This window comes from Calypte anna, chromosome Z (genome assembly GCF_003957555.1).
Source record: "Calypte anna isolate BGI_N300 chromosome Z, bCalAnn1_v1.p, whole genome shotgun sequence".
Lineage (NCBI taxonomy): Eukaryota > Metazoa > Chordata > Aves > Apodiformes > Trochilidae > Calypte > Calypte anna.
In genome coordinates this window covers 68,119,481-68,146,721 of record NC_044274.1, presented here as the reverse complement: position 1 = coordinate 68,146,721, position 27,241 = coordinate 68,119,481, and the positions used below count along the sequence as shown (strand labels likewise).

At 37.6% G+C, this 27,241-nt stretch overlaps 1 protein-coding gene across 1 annotated transcript in view; it reads right to left on the bottom strand.

Moving 5' to 3' along the window:
* Nucleotides 1-27,241, bottom strand: part of VCAN (versican) — a 93,637-nt gene that overhangs the window by 30,889 nt on the left and 35,507 nt on the right. Inside the window, exons 6-7 of the mRNA XM_030467631.1 lie at nucleotides 23,472-23,765; nucleotides 9,118-12,288 (exon numbers count right to left, since the gene is read on the bottom strand). Coding sequence (XP_030323491.1) covers nucleotides 9,118-12,288; nucleotides 23,472-23,765 — 3,465 coding nt within the window. The remainder of the gene's footprint in view (nucleotides 1-9,117; nucleotides 12,289-23,471; nucleotides 23,766-27,241) is intronic.

The window sequence follows — 27,241 nt, the reverse complement described above, 5'->3', positions numbered from 1 at the left end:
GCAAACAGATAGCAGTCATAGCCTTCACCACCATCCCCTGGTGACACACCATGTTGCACCAGGGTGACCTCAAATGATTCAGCCACTACCCAGGTGGAACAAGAAGGAACCAATTCTTGCCCTACTTACATGGAAAGAGAGCATTCCCTCCCAGAAAAACCAAAACCAACTTATCACAACAAAGAAGTTGAGGCAGAAGTCAAAATACTACAGTTATGATGCTGAAGCAGGTGTTCACCATTTGACTCCTGTGGCTGCTCACATGTAAAATGGGCTGTAAATGTTCTTCCCCCTCTCCCTTTCTGAAGTAATGTCAACATGACTTGGCTTTAGGAGCAAGCTTAATTATACTACTTAAAGTGTTAATTTTGGGAAAAAATTAGTTGATATCCTATTTAAAATTATCATATTCAAAATTCATTTACACCCAACACAGTCTGATGTATAAAGAATAAAGAAAGAAAAAAATACATACAACCCAGTAAAGCAAGTAATTCAGCTAAGCTAAGAATAAAAAAAATGCTTAAGTAACCTTGTGGAAATGTAGAAAGAAGAACTTCAGTTTCTTTGGTTTTCACAGTGTTCCTACTTCACATAGGGTAGAGTATACAACTACCTGATATCCTCTTAGGTCATCTGGTTATTCTGGTAACCCATGAAATGTTAAGCAGTGTTCGTCACTTGGCAATGGTAGACTCTTTCATCCAGCTCAAACAGCAAAAATAGGTAATATGTGTTAACTATTGCAATACTTTCCAAACTATGATGAGCTTGGCATCAAGGCCCTTCTACCTGATGGAATGCCATCAGTCAAATTTCATTGTTGTTTAGATGATTAGTTCAAGAAATTCTGTCACAACTTAAACTTACTGTTTTTTCCAAGCATGAAAGAGTACCTGTACTGAGGCAAAACATACCACAACCACTGAAAAGCTTTTTCCAGGTTCACTCACTATTACAACTCCATTACCACTATCTAGCTTCCCCAGAGGATATATCCTGAGGTCTTTATCCTTCCCGGTCAGTTGGACCAAAAGTACACAACATTTCCAAAGAATTCAAGACTTTTGCTTGTAATATTTAACACATAACTAAAACCAAAACATAACTGGAAATTCAGTACAAACCTGAGCAGTAAATACTTAAGTAACCTAAGAATCATTTCCCTGGTCACTTCCAACAAAAGAAAAAAAATTATTTAGCCAAAATACCTCAATAAAATACTAGAAAAATTATCAGCGATACTCTACGTACATACAGGCATATTCCTTATTCTTATTTTGGCAAAAAATTATCTCATCACATGCAAATTCTTTTCCTAATGCCAGAAATTTCCCACTGAAACTATGGAACTACACTTGATGAGGTACCACATGAAAAATCCAAGATTACGGTTAAAAAAGATTAAAATTGATGGGTTTTATGCACTCTTTAAGCTAATGTTGAATAACATAAAAATAATGAAATGAAGCAAGTAATGCCAAAGCAGGTATAAACTACAGGAATATAAGATTGCTCCTGATCAGGCACGAAGCTCCGATTGCATTTCTCCTCCTCAGGGGTTTCAACTCTAGTAATTAAAAAGGATAAATTTTTCTGCAGTTTTTTATTCTGAGTTCTCCTCACTTAGGCAAATATAGCAAGAAGGGGCTAGTCAGTCAGACAACACCTAGCACAATTCACTGAGCAGTTTAAAAAAAAAATTACTCCATGGAAAAAGATGGATAACTTCAAGTCCATGTTTCCAAAAGCAACACAAAATATTCAGACTCTGAACACATCCTGGTCTGTGCCAGGAAATAATTCAGAACTATTAGTGAAATAAAGACACCAGCATGTATTATATTTATTATTGATCAAATTTATCATCTAAGCACTTCCAAAAAGAGAGAGATAGAAGACTAGCTGAAGTAGCAAGGATTAATTATCATTAATGTACCATTAAATCTAATATGTGCAAAAATCTCAAAAAAACCCCACTGACAACTACATGCTCAAAAAGAAACAACATCTAATAAATATTTTTAAACTGCTATTATCAGATTAATTATCAATTGACCAATCTTAAAGGAATTACTTTTTATTAGGATTTTTGGCCTTTGAGCCACTTACAGAATATCTTTATTTACATTTCCAAGATCACATCCTATATTCACTCAGAGTTTTGCTGTATCCAATCAATCATTTCATGTAAAGTAAAATATAGATATTATTTTTCTGAAAGAGGAAAAAAATATTGTGTCCTCATCATAAGTACTAAGAATTGTTACAGTTTGGAGATATTTAGAAAATGTTGGCAGACAAAACCACTATCCCCCCAAAATTAATTCGTACTGTGTTTCTATGTAAAAGACAGCTCTTCTTTTCTGCAATAGGATTTCTTAAGACTTTCTCCACATTTCAACCTATTTTTTCCTAAATTCTGAAAGGATTCCTCTCCTTCAAGACAGCAGTATGAAAAACTACATTGTACCTATGAATAAAATCCTTTCATTTCTCTCATGAATAAACAAAGAGCTATAAGAAAGCTACAAGTGTGTAATCCCTGTGTCTAGATGTGAGATGTTTCCCTGGAAACAATGCAAAAACAGTGGGGAATGTGTAGGCATCCTCTGAAGAGTATTTAATTTGAGAGCACTGCTCCTTGTATCTATGGAAGTCTATAAAGGAATGCGGGAAAAACAAACAAAAAAGAAATTATTGTTCTGTAATAAGTCTTCAGGAAGAGCCAGCAAGAGTGGCCTAACGACTACTTATTAATTCACACTCTTAGCCTCTTGTGAAACTTTTTAAGTATCAAGTTTCAGCTCTGTTGGATATTCAGTTGTTTTTTTCTTTTGCTTTGCTTTGGAAAAAAGAGCTGTGTACAAAAAGTTTGATTTATTTTTTTATTAAATACTTATTAGGGCTTGCTTTCACAAAGGGTCTCATTGCTGTTGCATTTTAAATATAATTTAAACGTGATGGTATAAAAAAAAAGCCTTTTTGAAAACAGCTCCACCTTTAGAAAGCCCTCCACACCAGTGCAACATCAGTACTCTAACATAGAAAAATTCCACCTGGTTTAAATGAGAAATAGGTCTACCAGTTTTGGTTAAATATGCGACATAAATTTTTTCTGAAGAGAAAATTACCTGATCACAGAATGTCCCAGAAGCTGCAAAAATTATGAAGACATTCTTATATCTACCATCCCATATCCCCGCAGAATTCTGCTCCCAGTCACCTGATTGGAATTACTATGGAGCAATTGCACTGGGGGAGTTGGTACCAGAATCTGTCCATGTTACTTAGAATTTAACACTTTGGTTACTCTAGACAAAATGAAAAATTGGTTGTCTCTGTGCCAGATTTTATGAATAACACAGTGAGTTCAGTCATTCAGAGTCCAGTCTGCATAAAGAAGCAGAAGGCAGTAAATGCAAAACAGAATCTTTCCTTCACAATAAACTTTGATTTCAAATAGGTCCTATGATGAATTAACAGTAGTTTCAACAGCACCCACTTTTCATCTGAGGAAAAAAAAAAAATCTGATTTTGGCAATTGAAAGACAAAGTCTCCTCACCTTCATCAGAAGCCTCTCTAACACAACAATTAAGACACATAGTTTTTGAAAGGTAAACCAAAAAACTGCATGTGGCACATGTGTGTGTATACTATGAAGAACAGTGTACAAATATTTCCCAGTGAGCATATGCAAAAAAATAACTTAAAAGAGAACAATGTGTGTGCTGGTGTAGACAGATAAAAAACTACATGCTGCATGCTTTTAAGAGGTCTGTAAGAGTTGTGCTGCCTGGAAATGGTGTTACAAGGCACACTGCTCCTCTCCCTCCACACCATTGTCTGGTCCTGGTCTTAGAAACATCCTGACACCCACAGCCACAGGAACAGAGAGAGTGCTTTTCCTCCCAGCATGCTCCCAGTGCATAACCACTCTCCCATACACACATTCCCCTCAGAAATTAGCAAAAAAGAAGGCTGAAAGAGGGCATGGTTATTCTCTATAACTGAACAGAGAAATAGAAGTATCAAGGGATATGTCAGGAAGAAGAAAGACCTATTCAAGCTGAAGACAATGCTGGCAATAATGAACAAGGGTATACACTGGCCAAGAAGGAATTCAGTCTAGATGTTAGAATCAGACTTAAAGAGAGCCATGAGAATCTGGGACAGCCTTCCAGAAGAGTTATGAAGACAACAGGACTAAATGAATTTTAAGACAAGGCCTAAGATGGACTCAGAAGACTTTATTCTGCTTTATTTGTTAGGGTTTATGTGTATGATTCATTACCATTCCGCATGTCATTCAAATTTCAGATGCCATCTTACACTGCAGAAATATGCATGTCAGAGAATTACATGTTGAAAAACAAAGGTTAGTAACCTCTTTCTATAAAATTCCACATCTACAAAGCACAAGTTCTTGCAGTTTCATTCTGCTCAAAGCTGGAGGGGACAAGAAACCAGACAGAGCTGGTGTGAGTCCCAGAGTCCAATAAGCACTTTAAAACATTTTCTAACTAAATAAAGGCTTTCAAATGCCTCCAAAAAATGCAGGTGTGCAAATTACTCCTGATACAGAGAGGAGTTATGTTTCCAGCATCCCCTCAACCACTGTTAAACAACACCCCCACAAGCATTTTTCAGCTCATAAAAGACTTACGAGCTGAAAAGTTCCTTCAGGTTTAGGTTTCGGGGTTGGGTTGTTTTTTTTTTCGGTTGTTAATCCATTAACTTCCAGCAAAAGCATCAGCCCTCACTGCTACAATACAGAGCAGTCATGAGAACATAAAAAGGCATGAAGGGGCAAGTTTTGCATCTTCACAATGAAAGGCAAACTCCTCTGTCTTACTTGATGTGATGGAAAGCTGCTGAGGTGATAAAACATGATAGCGTGAAGCTATTTTGCTGTCTCACTTCCACAACCCGGACACTATTCCAAGGGATAGCATGTTGTTCCACACAAGTGAATTAACTCTCAAGCTCCTTCCTTTATGAAATATGTGCATGGTCCTTTTTTACTATAAAAAGGGATACTTCACCTTGCACAAATATATTTTCCTCATCAATTGGAACACCTGCCCTATACCTGCCCACGTGTTATAGCCTGCCAGGAAAAATCCGCCTTCTATCCCTCATTACTTTGTGCACTTGTCTGACACTTGCTTACATAGAAAGTATATTGATTGTCTGTACAATACATTTTTCTCAAGGAAAACTCCTGTACTGTTATAGAAATAACCAGTTTAATCCATTCAGTGGTGTGCTCTTTCTTACTAGCTATGGAGAGCATTTTTCAGAATTTAAGTTAATGAGTTTGACCTTTCACCAGACCCCCAAATTACTTATATTTCTATGGGTAATTTTTTTAACTAAAAGCAACTGATATTTCCTTTATGGGAGTTTTAATTGATTGAAAGAATGCATTTTAAAAGCTAGAAGTATAACCATCTATGTTACACTTGTAGGATGGTGTAAGAAAATAAGCCCTCTGGGAGAAACATTTTCTGGTCTAATAAACTGAAGGGCTCAATTTATTTTGAAAAATTTAAAAAAATAATATGAACTTGCACAAATACATATATATTGTATTACTTCATACTAGGGGAGTAGTGTGTGTGTCTAAGACAGCCTTGCCACTGTATTTAATTAAATTTAACCCAGTCAACATTCAATGTCTTTCAAGTGCAGCTTGAGCCTACAGTAATAATGAAGAAAAATATCCCCAGCATTCCATACATCCATAACACATTCCATACATTGACAGCACATTCCAGCCCAAGACTTCAAAGCACTTCACTCAAGTTGATGCCAGCTGAATGAGGGTTTGAGACTGAGAAAAAAGGTGGAAGAAATGCTTCCCACTCTCCCTGTGCATGGCCATGGCCAGTGATGGTCTGAGCCCACCACACTTCACCAGGACACCCACCAAAGGCAAAGAGACTCCTCTCCTGCAATTCTGCTTCCTGGGAACTGCTAGAAATGCCTGCACCTCTCAAAACTCCATTTGTCACCCTCCTCTTCCACACATAGTATATTAAGCCTAACAAAGTCTAATAGCATCTCCATGGAGCACTTAAATATCATTATGTCGACACTGCAGATGGTAAATGGAGCTGCAGAGAGTAATATTCAGCTGTGTTAGTATAATAGCAAGTTTTTACTGTAATTAATACATCTGATAGGAAACAAAATGTGGTACCATCTTTTGGCTGAGCCCTGCTTCACTATTAAACTGTTGCTTCGGGCAAACGCTGAATAACAGGGAGGTGAAGAAAAATTGAATTAATATCATAAATATTTCTAATAATTGTGAGTACATTTCAAATATATATTAATTTATACAGAATACTGTTTATACATCAAAGTTCTCATATTCCTTTTTGAAACAGCTATTACTTTAAGGGCTTTGTTATGCAAGTTGTCATTTCTTATGAAGCACTTTTGGATTTTTGGACTTGAAAATGACAAAGGTGCTAACCTAGAACCCTTGCTGATTATTTTATTTAACAATATTAATCTGTATTAACTTGAAACATGCCAAAGGAGGAAAAATCAGAAAGATGAATGATGAAAAATGTATTCCTTGTTCCCACTTAGCTGAGAACAAAAAGCCAAAGGTACAGTTTATGTAGTTCCTGTATGACTGCTGATCAATTTTCAAACAAAAAGTGATAGGATAAGACATTGAGCTATGTCCTAGTGAGAGGCGTATGTTGAAATATTTGCCAGATTTATTCCTCTTTAGCACCTCTTACATACTTTTTCTTCAGCACAAAAAAAAAGTTATGGGAAGAGAAACAATAAAGTGAAACTGAGCTTGACAGGGCTTTTCAGATGCAGTCTTTCATTTCTGGAGAAATGAAATCCAAATTCCAAAATCCTCAGGAAGAAAAAATCTTTGGCAGCTCTAACTTGTGCTAAGAAGGTAGAGCATGTCTTTTCTCTGTGGATAGCTAAAGGGAGAAACTTCCACTGTCAGTTGCTGAAAACAGAAGAATAAACTCCTTTTTGACCTTGCTCATGATACAAATACTGCCATAGGCAGAATTTGAGTTAATGAAAAAAATTTTTTTCTCTTCTGAAAAATCATTCTTAAAGGAAGAATTTTAAGGATGCATAGCTTTAGTGCTGCTTACAAACAAATGCAAACACATGCACATATATTTCTGGGAAGTTTTAGAAAGTTTGTGAAGATGCAGAAGGCAAATCTTGAATAAAGTCTGTCTTAAGGACCTGATTGCCCAAGTGAAAGCAAGAGTAACTACACCCTAGTCCTCTAGGTCATCCAGCTTGAACTAGTTCCAAATTTAATGAATCACAGTATCCACACCACTCTGAAAAAAAAGCATAAAATCAGACTCTCCTTTAGGTATATGCAGAGAAATCCTGAATGATATCCCTTGTGCTCTGTCTGAAGAAAACAGCAAATTTCCACACCTTCTAAAGCCTTCCTACTTTACATCCACCTAGAACACAAAGATGCCCAGCAGCACCCACTCTCCCATACCCAGTAAATTGTACTGTAACTCAACAATGTAACAGGCAAAACTATCTCATGACTACCCAGTCCAGCCATTAATTATTAAGCCAGATTAACCAAATTTCCACAGTTTAAAATGTAGTTAATATGTGCGTTAACTCTTGTCTTCAGAAATTGCTCTTCTGTTCTGACTTACCAGACTTGTCTCATTTAATTGAGACTTCCAAGACACTGGCAACATCTAAAGCTAAAGACAAAATAGTCATAATACACCACAGAAACAAAAGTAGTGTTTAAATGTTAACATTACAAAATTAGTATTTTCTGAAACAGATTAAGCTACCACTCACATGAGGAGCAATTTTGCATCTTGAAAATCCAAACAAGATAATAGGCTTCAGAAGATTCAAAGTAAAGATACAAAATCCACTAAATGAAAAGTTCAGCAATGAGATGGTACATCTCAAGGAAACTAATTCTGCCTTTTGATTCTTGGATTAAATTCTACCAAGTACAAACTTGTCAAAACCAACATCTATAAATTATGAATTTAGTTGGATAAGTTCTTCGAAGATACGTATGTTATGGCTGAGAACAAATGAGAAAACAGTTTCTTATATAACTATTCAAAATTATTGCATATAATTAAGGCATATAAGACATAAAATGAAGTATTACTGTGTAGTTTAAGAAAATAAAATAATTATAAAAGAACTAGAAAATATTTAAACAAGACACATAAACAAAACGTTGAACCTAGTAGATATTTTGAGCTTTATAATTTCTGTCAGTTCTTTTCACATTTCGTTTTAAAAATAGAGGTTGTACAAAGACATATTAAATAATAGTCAGTTGACAGACTTCTTTAATGTAAAATTGCATAGCTCTGAGCTATTGCATTTTGGAGACATTCATCATAAAACTCAATGATTCATTGCTATTTCTGGACTTTCTGTTCTGGTTACCCATGAAATTGAAGCTATATACACATGTACAGCGACAACAGCTAAAAAAATGTAACAAAACTAAAACTTATGTCTATCTGTACCACAGATTTTGTAAAAGAGATTGAAACATATTAAGATACACTAGAAAAATGTGCAGAAGCCCTTCCTTCAAGTCATAGCAGATACACTTATGGACACAATAGAATGCCCTAACTTTTTTTAGCTGATTGCACTGTACATGGCATTGTTAATTGCTACAGACTAATGGAATGTTAAAAAATTCTAGCGCTTCATTTAGGACTAGTAATGCATGGAATGGAAGCTGTGAAATTAAAAGCTTGTTTCACAGATAGCTGAAGTTAAATCAGTGACTTGACAACATTAAATAAGGAAATTGAACTATAGCCATCATGACTTTTAAGAGGAATACAACAGTTTCATATTAATTCTTACACAGAAATCAAACTTACCCCAAATCATATATTAACCATATTGCTTAGGTGTTTTTAAAGTGATAGAAAAATAGACCTACCAAGACTTAGCAAGTGGCTCTCTAGATAAAACTTCTACTTTGCATCCTTCAGTGATCCAAGGAACATCTACAGTATATCCCAAAGTACACCAGTTTGTTATGATAAACTGTCCATTCTGATGGACTGCAGGTCTAAAAGGCAAAATCTTACCTGTATCATTGCCTGCGATTTGAATAACATACATTCTTATGTCATTTCCACTATCAGGGTGTGAAGTAGAAGGGGACACCTCTTGAGGTTGTAAAGCCTCTGTGGCCTCCTTCACTTTGGGTGGTGTTGTAGGTTGTGCAACTGCAGTAGCAGTTGATGCTGTGAAATATTCCTTATCGATTTCTGGTTCTAACATCTTTCCTGTCAGATCATCAGCAGCAGTGGCTTTACTGAGAGAAACAGATTCATCAATTATGATGATGTCATTGCTTGTTACCTCCTCTTCTTCCCCAGGAATGATAAGTGGTGACTTTTGAGTAACAAAAGATTTGGATGCTGAAGTAGGCTGAATTTTATCTACAACACTAATGGAAGATGTTATTACATCGCTGAGAATTGCTGCCTTATCTGTTGTTTTAGTTGAAAATGTAGATGTTTTGATATCTTCAGCTTCTTCTGATACTCCTGAACCTTCCAGAGTTTGGCTTTGAGAAGCTCCTAAAGTCAGATGGGTAACACTTTCCACAGTAGAACGTGCTGGCATCGTCTGGGGAGACAACATTGGTGTAGTGAGCTGGGAACCTGAGTCTTCTTCCCTGGTGGGGGTTCCTCTGCTTTCATATGTTTTTGCTTGGGCACCTGCTGTTATATGCATCACTCTAGTGACCCTCTCTTCTTGTTTAGTAGTAGTCTCAGCTTTTGGAGTCACTGTGAGATGCAAGGTCCTGGTGCTAGTTTCATCAGATCCCAGAACTCTTCCATAATCTGTGAAGTTCACTACAGGCACTGATACTTCCGTTGCTGGATATGTCTCATCATAAGCTGAACCTGTCTCATCCAGTTTTTCCTGAATAGCTGTTTGAGGTGAATCAGATCCTGGTGATGTCTTTTGTTCAGGTACTTGGACAGGTGTCACAGGTAAGATAGATTCTGAGGCAGTATCTGGTTCCTTATCTTGTTCTTTCGTGAAGACCTCTTCTGGGAACACCTCACTATCTGTTCCAGTTGTTTCTGTATGAAAAATATCATCAAAAGGAGTCTGGTCAGTAACTGGCATATCTGTAGTGACCTCACTCTCTAAAGTAACTGGAAATAAGGAAGCATCATGTTCCTTCTGTGGAACTGTGGTATCTATCTTTGTTACATCTGTAAATATGATAGATCCCTTTGTCCCTCCAAAGCCAGCTGATGGTGTTTCTTTTCTGTCTTCAAGAGTTGCCACTGATTCCTTCTCCGTTGCTGTCATACTGCTTGTCTCATCTTCCTCTGTCACTGTGTATTTTGGGACACCCATCTCAGTAGCAATGTCTTCAGCAGGTGTTTCTAGCAATGTCTTAGTAGATTCCCTGTGTTCAATATCTGGGGTCGGAACGGATGTTTTCAAAACATACCCTGACGTTTCAGCTTCATGTTCAGTTACCTCCACAATTGTGGGCACAGCAGTTGGTAATACAGTCACACCTGAGGAGCTAAAAGACTTTATTGTTGTGTGACTTTCATCCACTGGTATTTTTGATACTGTGATCGTTTCCAGATCCAAAGAGCTGCTTGTGTGAGAGACACCTGTAGTATCTTTACTCTGGTCAAAGTCAGCTGATACAGCTTCTTCATCACTTTTTGCTTCTGATGGCACCATGCTTGTTTCAGTTTCATCTGTAACTGCTGAAATCAGAGCTCCTGAATGCTTTGTAAATTCTCTAATTTGCCCTGGAGATGATGTAGGCTCCATTCCAGAGATACCATCATCTGTATCTACCTCATATATACTCTTAGTACGAGGTGACCCTTCTGTCATATAACCCTGATCTTTATCTGCTGGCAATGACGAGCTGGAAGCTGGAGGAGCTTGTGTGAACTCTTCACTTGCAGAACATCCCTCAGAATCTTCTGTAACACAAGTAGGAATGATGGCATGAGGAATCTTAACCACTGTTCTTGCTTCTGGCTCATCTGTTTTTTCCTGCTCCTCTAAAAGGGCTGATCCTTCCGTTTGCTGAGACGAGTGGATAAAGGATGTAGTCTCTTCTCCAAAGATTTTTGGGGAAATCGTGCTTCCTGGGAGAGCAATGGCCTCAGATCTTGATTGACTAACAGCTGATACAGAAAAGGATACAGGCATTCCAGATGACACAGTAGGCTGCACATCTCTCAGGTCCTCTCTGCTTCCTTCAGCTGATGCCTCATTATCAAACATAATTGCAGAACTAAATTTAATGAATGGAGTTGACTCATCTTCTGTAGAAAATTGTCCAGTGGTTACTGCATGCTGATCTAGTAGTGTCTCTGATGCAGCAGGCACATCTGATTCTGGGTTGCTGCTACCAGTAGCCATGCCAGAAACTCTATCAGGCATAATGGTGTGCATAATCTCTCTGCCCTCCCCTTCTGTAGTAGGATTATACTGAGCAGTGAATAAATCTTTAGGGATTACAACAGTTGTAAGTTTCTTATCAGATTTTGCCTCCATTGACTTTTTTGTGGGTTCTCTTGTTGAATGGGCACCAAGATACACATTCTCTCTTGTCAGTGAAACTGAAGTCCCTGTCCTGGGGATCTCTTTCCGAGAAGCTGGTAAAAAGCTATCTGTAGCTGTCATCATAGGACCCACTTCTATTTGTTCAGTCTGATTATCAGCATCATGTTTTTGTGTATCTCCTGTTTCAGTAGCTTCCCAAGAAACAGTGGAACTCTTAGCTAAAGCTGTTCTATCCTGAAAAATTACAGAGGTCGAGAAAGCGTCCTCAGTGCTTTCAGACCTACCTTGTTCCTCGGGCAATTCTGCTTCAGTGTAAGTGTGCTCCGGTTCCAAAGTTGCAGATGTGCTCTCTGTTAGCATAGGTGAAACATCATATTCAGTCCTTCCCAGTGTATCATAAGTGCTTATTTCACCATCTGTGACAGTCTGAGGTAGAAGGGTGGTTAACTTAATGTTCTCCATAAGCACCTCCATTTGCCTTTTTTCCTCAGTTACATCAGTAGTCGTTTCTGTGTCTTCTTCAGTCTCCAGGGTTTTTTCCTCCAAAGCAGGGACCTCTGTCTTGGTGACAGCCACTTCAGTAACTGATGTCTCAAAAATAGGAGGTTTAAGAGTAATTTTAGCAGGTGTCGATTTCACACTGTCAGTTTTCAGAGTTGTAGCCAGAGTTGTAGCCTCGGTTGTGACTTTTTTACCTTTAAAAAAAAAAAAAAAAAAAAAAAAGAAAAAAAAAAAAAAAAAAAAAAAAGAAGTAGTTTAGAAATTGTTCATTCAGAACATTAAAGAATGTTACTTTAATTTAGTTGGAATGTTCCCAGCAAAAGTTAAATGCTACACTGAGAAATAAGAATAAGGGTTAAAGGTTTAGTAAGTTATTCAGCATACAACAGAGTTTTAAATGACAAAAAAACATATTAGGAAGCTGCAGAACATCTAACCTAAGGTCAGATGAAATTTGAAGAGTAGTAGTATTTGTAATAATAATTATTTATATAATTACCACTAGAAGTCCTCATGTTATACGAGTATCCACCAGACAGCTAAGTACATATCAGGGATTATAAAGGTTTATTTCATGATGTCATGAATGAGTGGTAAAACTGCAAACCCGTGTGCTTTCTTTAAAATTTACTGTAGCATAAGCCCAAATGCAGAAAGGGAGTGAAATACCACTTCAGTTTATTTTCAGTGCATAATTACAAACTGCAAAAAGGAACCCTCACTGAAGTGACAGCATGATTAAACAACAGGAAAAATCATGCCATCAAAAGGAATTGTTTTACAGTGCAGGAAAAGCTGCTGTGCTTCATTTAAATTATGCTGAGAAAAACTTATAATGGGGAATGGTGAGAACAGTAAACCATAAGATGAAATGTTCAATATTATAATGATGCTGATCTTCGGAAGTCTTCAAACATATACATCTGAAACTCCTCCACACAGAAAACTGCTTATATGCGAGTCCCGAATCTGAAAAGGCAGTGTAGAACTCTCTGAATGATGGGAGCAGTAAGGGGTAGCTATCCTAGGTTCACAAGTGACACAACCAGAGGTCTTTCAAGTGAATTAAATTAGGATGTTTCAAAGAATTTTGCTGCTTTATGCCTCGTCCACTCTTTCTGCCCCAGATTTCCATCTGATCTGAGAAGAAAACATATACTGACAACTACGAGACTGAAAGTCTGGTAAAGGATTTTACACTTCTGAATAAGATGAGTTTGTGCTCAGAAAACAGGATTTACTTGGGAAACCCCAGGGTTGAAACAGCTTCCTTTCAGCTATTTGTTCCAGTTTGGTAATCTTCAGAGGGGCAATCGGAGCAGATAGGTGGAAGACATGAATGTCTTAAATCAGTGCTGTTAATTGTTAAGTGATTGAAAGTCAAAAGCCTTAGTAAAGAGCAAAATATGGTCCTTTAAATCACACTTAAGCATATGAAGAATCATTAAACAGGCTGCGTACATATGGACCAACTGCTTACCAGACAGACATAACTACACTTGTAGCTTTCTGCAAAATAAAATATTATTCAACTTCTAATACAGCAAAAAATATTCTCCTAGCATGCAGAAATCAAAACAGTTGTAGCATTTTACAAGAAAACACTGAAGCCAAAGGCCCATTATTACAGCTTTGAGTTAAAAAGCAGATCAGGAAACTTTACTCAGTGTAAGGTATGAACACCAGTTACTGGGGAAAAGAGAGTTCTGAGATTGTATTTCTAGTGCCTGGCATATGAGGCTGAAGATGTTCTAGATGATGGTGCAACCTCTGACTGACTTTGGGACTTGGAAATGCTACTAGTCTGAGCAAAGAAGAAAATAAGTGAAAAATTTGAAAAATTTAGAAACGCTCAGTCACATACTTGTGCAATGACAGTTTATACTGAAGCATATGCAGTATGTATGCACAAATCAGATCTTTTCACACACCTGTGTCTAATTAGGTACCCCTTTGATATTTGTAGATATGAATTCCACATGTTTAGGTTAGGGTCACACAAATATTTGTTTAGCTTCAAGCTCTGAAAATGTCACCTTCACAAGAGACCTGCTTGGTTTGTCCTGAAGCAGGCAGGATTGCCAGATGATGGCTGCTAAGGATTTGTAAAAGAATGGATAGGTTAGGTTCATGGAGTAGGGAAATGGGGAAAAAGCACAGGTACAAGAGCTTTCTTGAATGAGAAGTGAAAGTGAAAAGGAAGTCATTAGGGTAGAAAAACATCTATAAATGGGGGTGCTCTTTGTCAGCTGAAAAGAGAATGGATTTTCTTCTCTACATTAAATCTTTTTGCAGTTTTACAAAAAAGGCATAACTAACATACTTTTTCTTGTAGGTTAAAACATTATTTGTTGTTCATGACTCATTGTCTGCTAATTACTGGATAGAATAGGCATATATTTATGACATAGACTTGAAAAAAAACACCATAAGTGTGTTTGATTTGCTTATTGTAGTGATATACCGATGTAAGAAAAGCATATATTTTTTAGGCATTTATCAATAAACAGCCAAGTTGGGTTTTTTTCCCATGGGGTTACCAGTGTGTAAAGAATAGTTCTGGTTAAAATCAGCTAGGCCTGTAAAATGGCTTTGTCATAAGAACAACATATAAAATTTTCATGCAGTTCAGTCAGGTTTTCAAGCTTATGTGAGTAGATCAAAAGAACCATCTTCTTCAAGAAAAAAAAAAATCAATCAGTTATTTTCTTTCTGCATTGGAAAAAAAACAAAACAAAACAAAAAAGAAAGTTGCTTTTTTTAGTAGACTGAATATCACTTTGAACTGTCATCCACTCCATGCAGATGTTTTGCATTACTATATTCCTTGCTTCATGTGTGCCATATGCTACTTCCTTTGTCCTGATTCAAGACATGAAGCAGATTTTCCTAATAAAATTCATGAACATATTAGCAGCAAGAAAGCAAATTATCTCACCAACACCTGCTCATATCAAAGAACTATCTTGTCACTTTTAATCGATTCCTTTTATATTGAAAAACCTACATAAAGTTGATTTTGGATGTAGTACACAATTTTACAGTTTGACTGTATTTTTTCATTTTTTGTTTATTTGTTTTGTGTTTTTACTATAAGCGTTTTCTGCCTCTTCTCCCATACCATTATTTAAATAAGGACTCAAAATTATGAAGCAAGATTAAAATTTAGTATTTTTTCAAGGAACTCACACTACAGAACTTAAGGCATGTTTTAACTTTGTTATTGCCGAATAATTATTTTATTAATTATTAATTATTAATAATAATTAATTATTAATTATTTTATTTTATTTTATTTTATTCCATGCTGTTTCATAATAATTTCAAGATATCTGGGTGTACTTTCTGGAGGAAAAAATGCTTGTTTTGACCATTATAATGTATACAAAATTCACACAGTTTTTAACCATGTGTCTAACTCGAATCACTTGTGCAGTTACTCTACACTCAGAAGTACCACTTGAATGTTTATATCTAGTAACAGTTATGAACCTGGGAAAAGATAGACTCTACAGATAGAAAAGGGAATTGTTTTCAGCCATTGCCAACAGCCAAAAAATTTTCAAAAAAATCTTTAAAATAGGAACAAAACCTGGGAATAGCGAATTCTTTCCATTAACAACAGACAAAATAAATTATTCCAAAGTCTCAGTAATGTTGACACAATAAATACTGATGGCAACCTTGAGCCCATTCAGAGTATGATACCATACAGAGAGGTTGCTTTGCTTAATTTTTACATATTTTTCTGTGTTAGTTTGTTTTCTGCTCTCTCAAATTAGCTTGGTGTCCCTGCCTCTCCCCTGCTACCAAGCTGGGCAGAGAGGAGAGTCTTGAATGTTTCTCTGACTCCAAGAGATACGCCAGCTGCAGCTTAAATTACTGTCACAGCCTTCCAAAATGGACTAGTTTTAAGAGTCAGAATGGACCAAAATATAAAAATCAGTGCTCTGGACTAACAACTGAACCAGAAATCTTTCATTATTGCATTGACTCAGTACCTGATCATTCACCCATGTCAGGAGGCAGAAAGGTGGACAGGGGATGTGGAGTTTTGTTCATTACTTGTGAGACATAAGGAGGATTCAAAATCTTATACTGTAGCTGTAAGAGTTTATACCTCCAGGTATGGCTATAACCTACACTGTGCTTTGACATTGAAACATGAGCAAAATATAGTAAGAAAAATATCTTAAATATCTAAATGCAGTATTCCTTTCTATTTACAAAATATGTTCTATATCAAAGAAAATGAATGGCATTTTAAAAAGGAAAAAAAAAAGACACAAAATTAAAAAATATTTATCCAGGTCTACCTAACAAAATCTCTGTCCCAGCAACAAATAAAAGGAAAAATCTTTGTTTTCTGAAAGCAAAAACAAATCAAAGAACAAAGAGAGATATGATCACTATTTGGGTCAGAAACCACCAGCAAAATTCTTGCTGCTTTGCTCTATACACCTAGAGTGAAAGGAGACAAATAATCCATATGAATGGTACCCAGCTCTCACAGAAGTGATCAAAGGCAACAAAAAGAAAGGCAAATTTATCTCTCTTGTACTTGGACACCTAAAGGGATAGATCTTTTACCTCTTCATTTTGGTGCTCTTAATCTAGTCCTTGTAATCTTTTTCAGTGATCTCAGGGTATGAAAGGAAAATGCCTTCACCTGTGTCTTCTCTTACATCCTCTGTTCAATGTTTACACTTAGCTACTGTTCTTAAGGTTTTAAATCATTCAGATCAATGCAAGTTCACTTGCCCTGCAAAAGAAGTCTCCTCCTGAAGTTCCACCTCCTGAAGTCTCAAGACATTGCTCCACATACATCAGACAACAGATAGTAGGTGCTCTCTGTCCAAGATTTACACAGCATTTAAAAGGTGAAGCTGCACCCAACCACCACCTCCTCCCTCCTTCTCAGGGTGAGGTCTCCAGCACAGGATCGTCTGAAGTGAAATGAGATCTTGACATTCTCAACAATCGAGCACAGATCCTATGAGGAGAGGCTGAGGGAGCTGGGGCTGTTCAGCCCAGAGAAGAGGAGGCTCAGGGGAGACCTCATCACTCTCTACAACTCCCTGAAAGGAGGTTGGAGCCAGAGGGGGGTTGGTCTCTTTTCCCAGGCAACTCTCAGCAAGACAAGAGGGCACTGTCTTAAGTTGTGCCGGGGGAGGTTTAGGTTGGATATTAGAAAGAATTTCTTTACCAAGAGGGTGATCAGACATTGGAATGGGCTGCCCCAGGAAGTAGTGGATTCTCCAACCCTGGAGATATTTAAAAACATGGCACTCAGTGCCATGGGCTGGTAACTGCAGCAGTAGTGGTTCAAGGGTTGGACTTGGTGATCTCTGAGGTCCCTTCTAACCCAGACGATTCTATGCTTCTATGAACAAGGTCTGACTGACTTCTCAAAATGCCTTTGCCATGTGACTGAAGCACCATGGTGTGAGAAACACCCTGCAAGCTGTTAGTGTGCACAGCTTCTGTGATGTCTGCCTGCTGCTATAAACCCAGCAGAGAGCTTCAGGGATTTATTCCTTCTACACCTGGTCCAAGGTATTACTGGAGACCTCTGCAGCTATGCAGGTCTCGCTAAACTGCATATCTGACAGAAGCCCAGAGATCTACCTTCTTAGCAAAATAATAAAAGCTAGAGACCTGTTATCTGGTGGTAGCTGCCTCGGTAAGGCAGCTTAAGCCCTTTGCACAGCTTCACCTTCACAGAGGGGAAAGGAAGCAGGAGTGGAGCCAACAGCCTTGCATACACTGCAGTGAATGCCATGACCTTGAGATGCTTGCCAGCTCTAAGGCATTTTGCCCATTCTGATACAGGACTGTGAAATGGCAGAGGACACTAGCTTTACTATGTTCAGCAATTTGTTGTGTTTCATCTAAGATAAACTTCTTTTTGTTCTCTTTCTTCAGATTGACAATTTTGCTCCTTAGTTGGAACCGAACACCCTCTGTCTTCAGTATTCTGTAGTCATTCTCAAAATGACCAAAAATCCACATATCTCCCATAATACTGTCCCTGACATCAAGCTGGAAATAACTCCCTCATCCAGGAAATAGCTGGGACGTGTAGCTACCAACGGTTGCCATGGAGAAGGACAGAATTGCCTAATTATTCAAAGTTTTCCAAACTAAGTCACATGCAGCAAAAGGGAAGACGAAGTTTCTTCTGCCAGATTTTGAGCTCTGTCTAAAAATCTTATCCTTTCTTCTTCAGGACAAGTGGAGCACAGTTTGAGTTTTCTGAGCCTTAGCCTGCAATTGTGGTGGCTTATGATGTTGGACCTCCCAAAGAAAGGGCTGCTTCTCTTTCTCTGCTCTGACACTTCTTGCCAGTCATCTCACATTACCAAACACCCCTGTTGTAATGGAACACTCTTACTTGATCTGACAAGAAACAAAGGAATCCTTTGGAGACATTTAGGGGTTTGTAGAAGACTAGTTTGCATACAGAAAATTATTCTCCACTTTCACCTTACTACATACTAGGAAGGTTTCTGCTTCCTGTATTTCTTCCATAAAAGTGCACTCTGAGCTTTAGATGGATGAAGCATCGAAGAAAGACGCCCTCAGTCACAAGCACTGGTTGACTTGGATACATTCCTGATGAGGCTGTATTGAAACAATCAAATCACAGACTCCATTCAATAATGAGCACACCCAGCAAGTCTTCCTAAGAACTGGAATTTTCCAATCTCCAGCTAAAATGAAGTTAAAATGCCAAACCAAAGTGGCATAACCAAAGAGAGACAACAAAGGTACATGAAACAACGTCAAAATGAAAGAGCAAATCTGAAGCAAAATGGTCAAATCCAGAGCAAAATGGTCAACATATGTTTTGAGTCAAGCAAAAAATGTTTTGCTGAAAGATTCGCCAAAATCAATACAGGTTTGTGAAAGAATTCAGCTTTAATATATCAGTGATTCACAGCAAATTGCAGTTTTGTATTTCAAAAATTCAATCACCTCTGTGTATCTAGTTCATCAGATTCAGTTTTCTTGCAGGTATGTAAACTAAAAATTGTAGAAATTTTAATTACTGCATTTCTGGAGTGGAATTTATTCTACACATGCTTATTATAAAATGCTCCATCCAAAGTTAGCTGAACTCTGTGGCAAGATGCCCCAAAACTTAAGCAAATTCTATCAGGCAAAACTGGGGGGGGCTGAGAGATAGAGTTAAATAAATACCCTCTAGCTCTACGGAAGAACTAGCTATTCAATATGTACCCATTAAAAATTATCTTTTTTTTCCTAATATAATGTTTTGTCTCTTACAAATAAACACAGTGCTCAGCAACAGTTGTTCTACCCTTTCTTTTTTTTTTTCCAAATTGTAAGTATGTTAATATGTCCTTCATGTTAACAGTTGTAAAACTTTTCCTCTGATGATGGTCCCCAAGGATCTTCAAGTACTTTAATGATGTGTCTAACTAAGCCCCATTAGATGCATGGTAAATACATAAATAAGAAAAAAAGGAAAAAAGAAAAAAGAAAAAGAAAGGAAAAGAAAAAAAGAAAATAACTAAAAAGTCTGGCAAAAGTCATGGAGAGATGAGATGAAACACATGGATGATGTTCCCGAAACTTAGAGCCATGTGGTTTTTGTAGAGTCGAAAACACTTGTGGATCAAAGTGGAGAAGGATTTTTGGTTTTTTAACATGATTTTTAGATTTTAAATCACATATTATTAGACTAGGACACTTATATTTTCATAAAGTCAAGGCACTTAGTACAATATAATTTTGTGACCAGAACACTGCTGAAGTTAAAATCCTGAACTTAACTGTACTGTTAAATGTTGTACAGGATGGCTGTTTTATTGAAACTAGCGTATATCATTTCAAGTTGAATTTACTGCTTGGGTTAATGTTTTCATGTATTTTAATACACATTATTTCTTGCTGAATGTATGTAAACTGTTCAGAATATGGATTTAGGTTTCTTTTAACTGAAATTTAAAATCAATATTTTGAGATTTCCACGAAAGAGATTTTTCATCACATGATACAAGAGAAGACTTTAAGCAGGGCTGAAGAAGGAGATATCCCCTTTCATAAACATAAAGTTTGTCTTTTTAATGACAAAACCAGATGCCTGTTTTACCACAAATCTATTACTTCAGAGTATCTGTAAATTCAAGTATTGGAACTCATCCTTTCTGTGGCTGGCAGGCATTTGTTTTGGTGGACTTCCTCAAAGAATATAGTACTATTCAGCATGAGTAAAAGCAGCAGTGGCAGATCCTTCATCTTTGCTTCTTTCACTTCAAACTAAATGGGCAACATGTGGCCATTATCCTAAGAGCTGAGTCAATGGGAACTTTGCTAGCTTTCACACAGGAGACAGAGGAAACTTTACAGGGATGCTGTAAAAAAACTTGAGATCCCCACACGAACATCTGTGCTGCAGACCTTCTGTGCTGGTGCTACCTGGAAAGCTGCCTTGATCCTTCCCTGTTCACAGCAGTACTGCTTTTCCCTGTAGCTGACCAAGATCTTACATGGATGTAAGGACATCCTTCTTTTCTCCCTTTTCAGTGAGAAAAGTGTTTTGCTGATGTGACCAAGTACCATTCAGGGGCGGAGGGAACACAACAAGGTAACATGACACACATAGTGGAAAACAGTAAGAGATATGACCATCAAGTTGGAGTACATGGAAAGAGTCTTTGTTGTCTGGTATGATGGGAATTGCTGCATAAAAGCTTCATATTGAGTTAAAATCAGAGCTTGATGACAGTGGACTTCATGTGATAGACTACTACACTGAAACTTTGAGATTGATACAGTGGCAAGTTTTGGAAGAAAATTCCAGACAGAAGATTGTTTGAAAGAAGAACTTAAATACAAACATCCTGCTACACCGTAGAGCCTTTAAAAATAATAATCATAATTTTAAAATATATAAATAAAAATTAAAAATTAAAAATAAAAATTCTCTTCCTTTTTCTGGCCCAAAAAAGGGACTGGCTCCAAGGTTCCAGCAGGAGACAGTGAGTCACTCTACAGCCACTGCTTCAGGCAGCTGCTTGAGATCTGAAAGACCAAGATGCTAGGCAGAGTCTCATTACTCGCCAGTTCTATAAATCTTTTAGCAAAACCAATGAAGAGTTACAGCTGGTTCCTCTGAGAGCCCAAGCACCTTCTGAGAGGGAGAGAGAGCTTTCAGTAACTTCTGAAATATGTGGCAGACAGGCACCCTGAAGGAGGGTATGCGGTTCAGCATCACACTCTGGTATTTCCCTACATGAAACCAGACATATCTGGCAAAACCTGAGACATCTAGCTAGTGGCATTTAATTAATTCTGATGTAATGTTGATTGTAATTAAAATTTCTAGGGAGCAGCCCACTGTCTACCAAATCATGTTGGTACTAGGTTGCAAACTGATGAAAAACATATTCTCCCTGTGTCAAGCTTAAGAGTGCAAAAAAAAAAGCAGCTATACAAAACAATCTAATAGTTATCAATGGTGCATGTAAAACAAATGGAATGTCAGTAGAATTTGTTTACTAAAACTTCTAGAAAGAACATTGAGAGGGCACATATTGTTTAAAAGGGGTGAAATTCACACCAACAAACATAAAGCAGGAATATGCCCTGAGTAGATTAGATTATGAGCTAAATGTCCACTCCCTGCTTCAGTCTTTAAGAATTTCATCCCTGTTAAATTCAGTATTACCCACAGCACTTAAAACCTATCATGAAGGGGAGGAACAAGAGGAGTGATATGACAGAGTTCTGGCCTGCAGATTAAACCACATGTTCCTGACCTTAACCAGTCTTTATTCCTTCATGCAGTTCCCTTGAAGTCCATTAGGACTACTTCTATATGCAAAGTTTTAAAACACTTTAGCCACAAGCAATAAAGGAAAAAAACAAAATAATCTTATTTTAAAATATTGCAGACAAGAGTGTCTGAGAACAGCTCGACTGCAACATTACACCAGATGCTGGGGTTTGCTCTCAAGCAGTAATGTCTGCTAACAAATGAGCCTTCAATGCCTGAGCTGGAAAGATTTGCAGCTGCAGTTGGTTCATCATCCAAAAAAACAGGGACAGTACAAGCTGCACATTTCAAGCAGTTATGACTTAACAGTCACAGGACTGAGTCCAAAAAAACCTAGATATTTACTGTTAAAGACTAAGTTCTGAACATTTAACACAATGTTACATTTGCAGCCACCTGAACTTCCTTGAACAGGGAGGCCTGCAGGATTACTGTTTAGCATTCAAGCCTTCCCATGCTGCTGAGCAGGCTGCTGGTCTTGGGGATATTTAGCAGGGAAAAAGCATTCTGACCTCTTAAATGTGAAATATCTTCCAACACTATTAGTATTTTCTTGCACAAAGAACACTTCTGTGATGGAGGTGACCTTAAAGGATAGAAGTAAGGTGATGGAATCCTCTCATAGCAGACACAAAATACCACAGTTTGTGGTATTTAACAGGGCTGCAGGGAAACTTACATGTTGCATATCACAAGAAGCATGGATGGGTTTCTGGAAGTGCAAAGAAAGAGTAAGTAGTCATCACTAATAACAGAAGGAAATGTTGGAGGGGATGTTCTGGTAGGCTAGGTAAATGAGACCAGAACATCCACAGTGTTGGTCTATGAAGCACTGCTTGTTGCCGGAAGGCCTGCAAGACAAAGAGGGATCTAGAAGTGATGCACAGGTGGGATGACACAGGGAATAGAAACTCAAATACATTAGAAGCTGGTGAATCTCTTGGGATAAAAGAAACTTCTGCAAGGATAGATTGCATCATAATAGCAGAAGCAGGTACTGCCAGTGGTGGTATTGGAGATGGAAGTGGTTAGAGAGGGTTACTCAACCCCAAAGGCAATTTTAGAAAAGACTAAAAAATACAGTTGGACAAAATGCCTGGAATCCAGACATAGCTCCCAAATTACTGACATTTCAGAGACCTGGAAATGGACAGGTTTTTACACAGCCTGTAAACAGCCTCTCTCAGCCATCAGGGGAGATACAATATCAAGCTAGATGACAGTCCTTCACCTGGTCAAGTAGAACACTCATTGCCATGGAACAAAGATAACAGGGTGCACTCAAGCATCTGTAGACTCAAGGTGACTGGGTGCCATGTGTCATCCTGTGTAAAACCACTATCCAGGCTGAAATCTTACCTTAAAACTTTGCCTATCTTTCTTTACCTGCCAATGTTAATTTAAGACATTTTTTTAAATTAATCTTCTCTATTTTTCGGACAGCTACAGTGCTAAAACATTTTTTAAAAAAACTCATGTGCACAAACAAGAACTGAAGCAAGGCAACATGTTAAAGGAAACATTTCTCAGGGTGAGAGCATACTAGAAAATGATAACTAGAAAAAAGCTTACGTTCATAGCAGTAGGCATCAAACTTGCTATCTGGGTAAGGAAAGCCTGTTTGGTTCTCATAGCGATACAGGGTTCTCACCCCAAGTAAACCTCCACCACACTGGGGCCTTGCCACCGAGGCTGGGTACCGAACGCTGCCATCTGCCAGCCAGCCATAGTCACACTGGTCAAAGCCATTCCTCCAGGCAACATACAGGTTCCCAACAGAAGCAAGAACACCATCCCGTTTCCGGCACAGCTCTTTGGCTTCCTCAAAGGTGAGCTTCTCTGGGACTGTGACATGTACCACTTCATCTAGAGGAAGGAAAGAAAAGATAAAAAAGACTGAGCGTCATGTTCCACCATCAAGTCAGCTTAGTTCCCCTCTTCCACTCAGTGTCCTGTAAGGTGTTTCTTTTCCCAAAACTTGTTTGAAAAAATTTTTTGCTTAAAGCAATCAGATAGTTGAAATGCTTCAAACAATCAGATAGTTGGAAAATCAAAAGTCACAAATTTAAGTATGAAAATGAACCTACGACTGAGTACATGTAAGCAAACTATGCCATGAACAGTGGTCAGAGACTGCATCTCTCCCTCATCCTCCGGGCAGAGGTAATGACCATCTTGAAGTTCCTCTGTGACCTCTGTTGGAGTAGACTTTGCAACTCAACTGAGTTAATAAAATCCAGTCCAACAGAATTTACAAATCTGTTACATAGGCAAGCCTCTTACCTGACCTTACTAATCATCACTACATTCTCACTTGGGGCACATGAAAAAAAAGCAAATGTTCTTCCCTGGCTGCTCTACTGCAGCTTCTAATGTCGTATTTCTGTCAGACTTCATTTTGCCCCACAGAGAAATAAAAGTGAGGGAATGCACCCGACATATCTCATGCACAAGGCTCTTTTGTGTGAAAAGATTAATTAGTCAAGAATGCTGGCAGTATAGTTTAGCTTCCATCTAATATTTTACATATATTACCATTACAAAATTGGTTGCCTCATTCACTCAAACACTACTGAAAAAAAATTAAAGTAAAAAAAGAATCAAGGTTCATGTCCTGGAAATGAAACAGGATTAGACCTAAAACAAACATGTTCAGCTACAGAAAGCAGTGAAAATTCAACATATTTGTTGCAAAACAGTTCTTTTCCCCAACCACAGCAGGCCAGAACACTACAGTCACTGTTGCAGCAATCACTGCTTATTCATACTGGACATGAAATCTGTCTTTCTTCTGCCATTGTTTCAAAGCAACCTAGCAAAAGGCAGACAGAAACCACATCACCCCAAGCAGTTTCATTCACATCAATATTACACTTGTTTTGGGCTTGAAAGGAATGCAAGTGTGAAATGAGGCAATGTGCCAATTTTCTCTTTCCTCCTAGGCAGAAACTCTGATTTGTTATTACAGCTGTAATATCAACTCCACAGAGTACATTTCTTTATACATGAGGTAAGGAGTTGCTAAGCTAAAGGTAAAGGGGCAGAGCATGTCTATTGAAATGGGACAAATAAGGAAAGCAAAGAACCATTCATCAGCAGAAGTACCAGAATGCCTCATCCAGATTTTAAAACCACATGGACAATATTTTTTTTTATTAAACAGCTCTCCAGAAGATAGCTTTTTCTGCATCAAGAGGAAGACCTGGTGTCATGGTCAATGCAGAATGATGGATGCAGTTATCCCACCACACTGTTTTAACAGCATTATCGTTTAAAAAAATGCAGCAAAGACAGACTTCTCCAGAGCACTCCCCTTTGTTCTGAGGACTATTCAGTCATGCTGTCACACAAAATCCATGACATATAGTTTAAATGAACAGTAGTTAATCCCAATGATCAGTGGAGATAATTTAAAATTATTGCAACTAGATAGCAGATAGCACTGCAGTTAAACAAGAAAATTAGTCAAGAAAAACAAGACATCTTAATGGTTTCTGGAAATAAATATGAGGCTTCAAAACCTAAATGTCAAACAATCCCACAGCTTTCATTATGGGTTAAACATGTCAAATACACAGAAAAGCAGGTAAACGGTGCAAGATTAATAACAAAGCAGTTTTTCCATTGACTGATCAGCATCACCACCTCCAAGCAGAACTTGTGCATAATATCATTAATGTTAGGGATCTTTATCTATCTGAGCTGTAATCTACACTCTGTTAAAGTAAAGCAACTGTGAATGGTTATGTCTTGCTTGAAAATGCAGGGTTCAATCAATAATTTCTCTGCAAAGTGTCATCTCTTATAATCCAAGTTGCACAAGAACATATACTTATGGAAATTTGCCTTAAGTTTGTCTTGGAGTATGCAATTATCAATATGCAATATTGATAATACTGCACTAGTAAAAGATGGGTGGCATATCTTTCTTTGTATTGAATCTATTCTGCTTACCCTACATCTGACTTACTTGAGTCACCTCCTAAAGTCTATTGCTGTCATACAAATACCATCTTTTTCAAAGTATGTTTAGCAGAAGAACTAAATTACTAAAACCCCCATGTGTTTAAGGAAAAGTACATCCTAACCAGAACAGTACAACCAGTAAAATCCAAAGTCACATTCTTTGCCACCTATTTAGTATACTAAAAAACTTGTGATGATAAATTCAGAAAGAAGGCAAAAAGGTGCCAGAGCAATCAGCAAAATGCTGTTACTGTCAGTCCATCATACACAAAGTAAGTGCTTCTTTATTTCAGGAAAGCTAGTGATAAGATAGAGAATACAAAGGTATTAAAACATGGCAGTTTGCAACTGCTCTAGTTACAACATTTTGTTATGATTCCAGTATTCTTGTTTAAAAACCCTAAAAGCCCTGTAAAGTGCAAAAGTAAGATCCCAAATAGCAGTCATTTACTCTAGGATACATGACTGCAATTTGTCAGTCCAGTCTGAAAAGAAATTAAAATTCTTCATGATTGAATGTTCATTAAATATGTATAATAATTGTTGGAGCAAAATGAGAAAAAAAGCACAAGAATTTAATCAAGACCCCTTTTGCTAAATAATTTTGATATTTTCTCCTAGGAAAAAAACAGTACTTGCAACACTTCTTCAGCTGAAAGACACCTGTTTGGTTTACAGCAGCTCTAAATTATGTGATGAGAAAGTCTGCACAATCTTTTCTGCATTTCTCATGTGGACCAGATTCATGTACAGCAGACTGAGCACTCTGGGGACCCACATAGCATAGAGACAACTATTCAGGACCTACTGTTTGTGTGCAGTAATGCAAACACTTGGAATATGCACGGATGACATTTTGTTGCTCATGTCACCTCTCTGACATGATTAGTGCTAAGACATTTGCTCACCTCTTGTCTCCTTGGTCAGAAAGAAATGGACACCAAACTACTGAAATTTTGTTTGCATGTTCTGGAAGTGCTACTTAATAATTCTCTACTTCTTTATTTTCACAGGAATGTGAAAAAAAAAAAACAAACCACTGGTCCCACTTCACTGTCAACATGGCCCTTGGGGAAAAAAGGAGCTCAGGTTCTTCTGAGATCTTTCATGGTCTCAGCCTCAAAACTGAGAGAAGCTTTCAAGAGGCAATGGAAAAAGGACTTGTGCTCCAGTCCTGACTTCCAGCATGACAGTCAATGTAGCTGAAACATCCTGACACCTTCAAAGTACCAAAGAGAAAGGATATGACCTTTGCACAGAAAGTTCCTCCAAAAAGTAAAAAAATAATAATGGTGACACTAATAAAACTAATTTAACCCATACAGTCTTTAAAATTAAATGATATTTTTGGAAGCCTAATGAGTTCCATGTTTAGC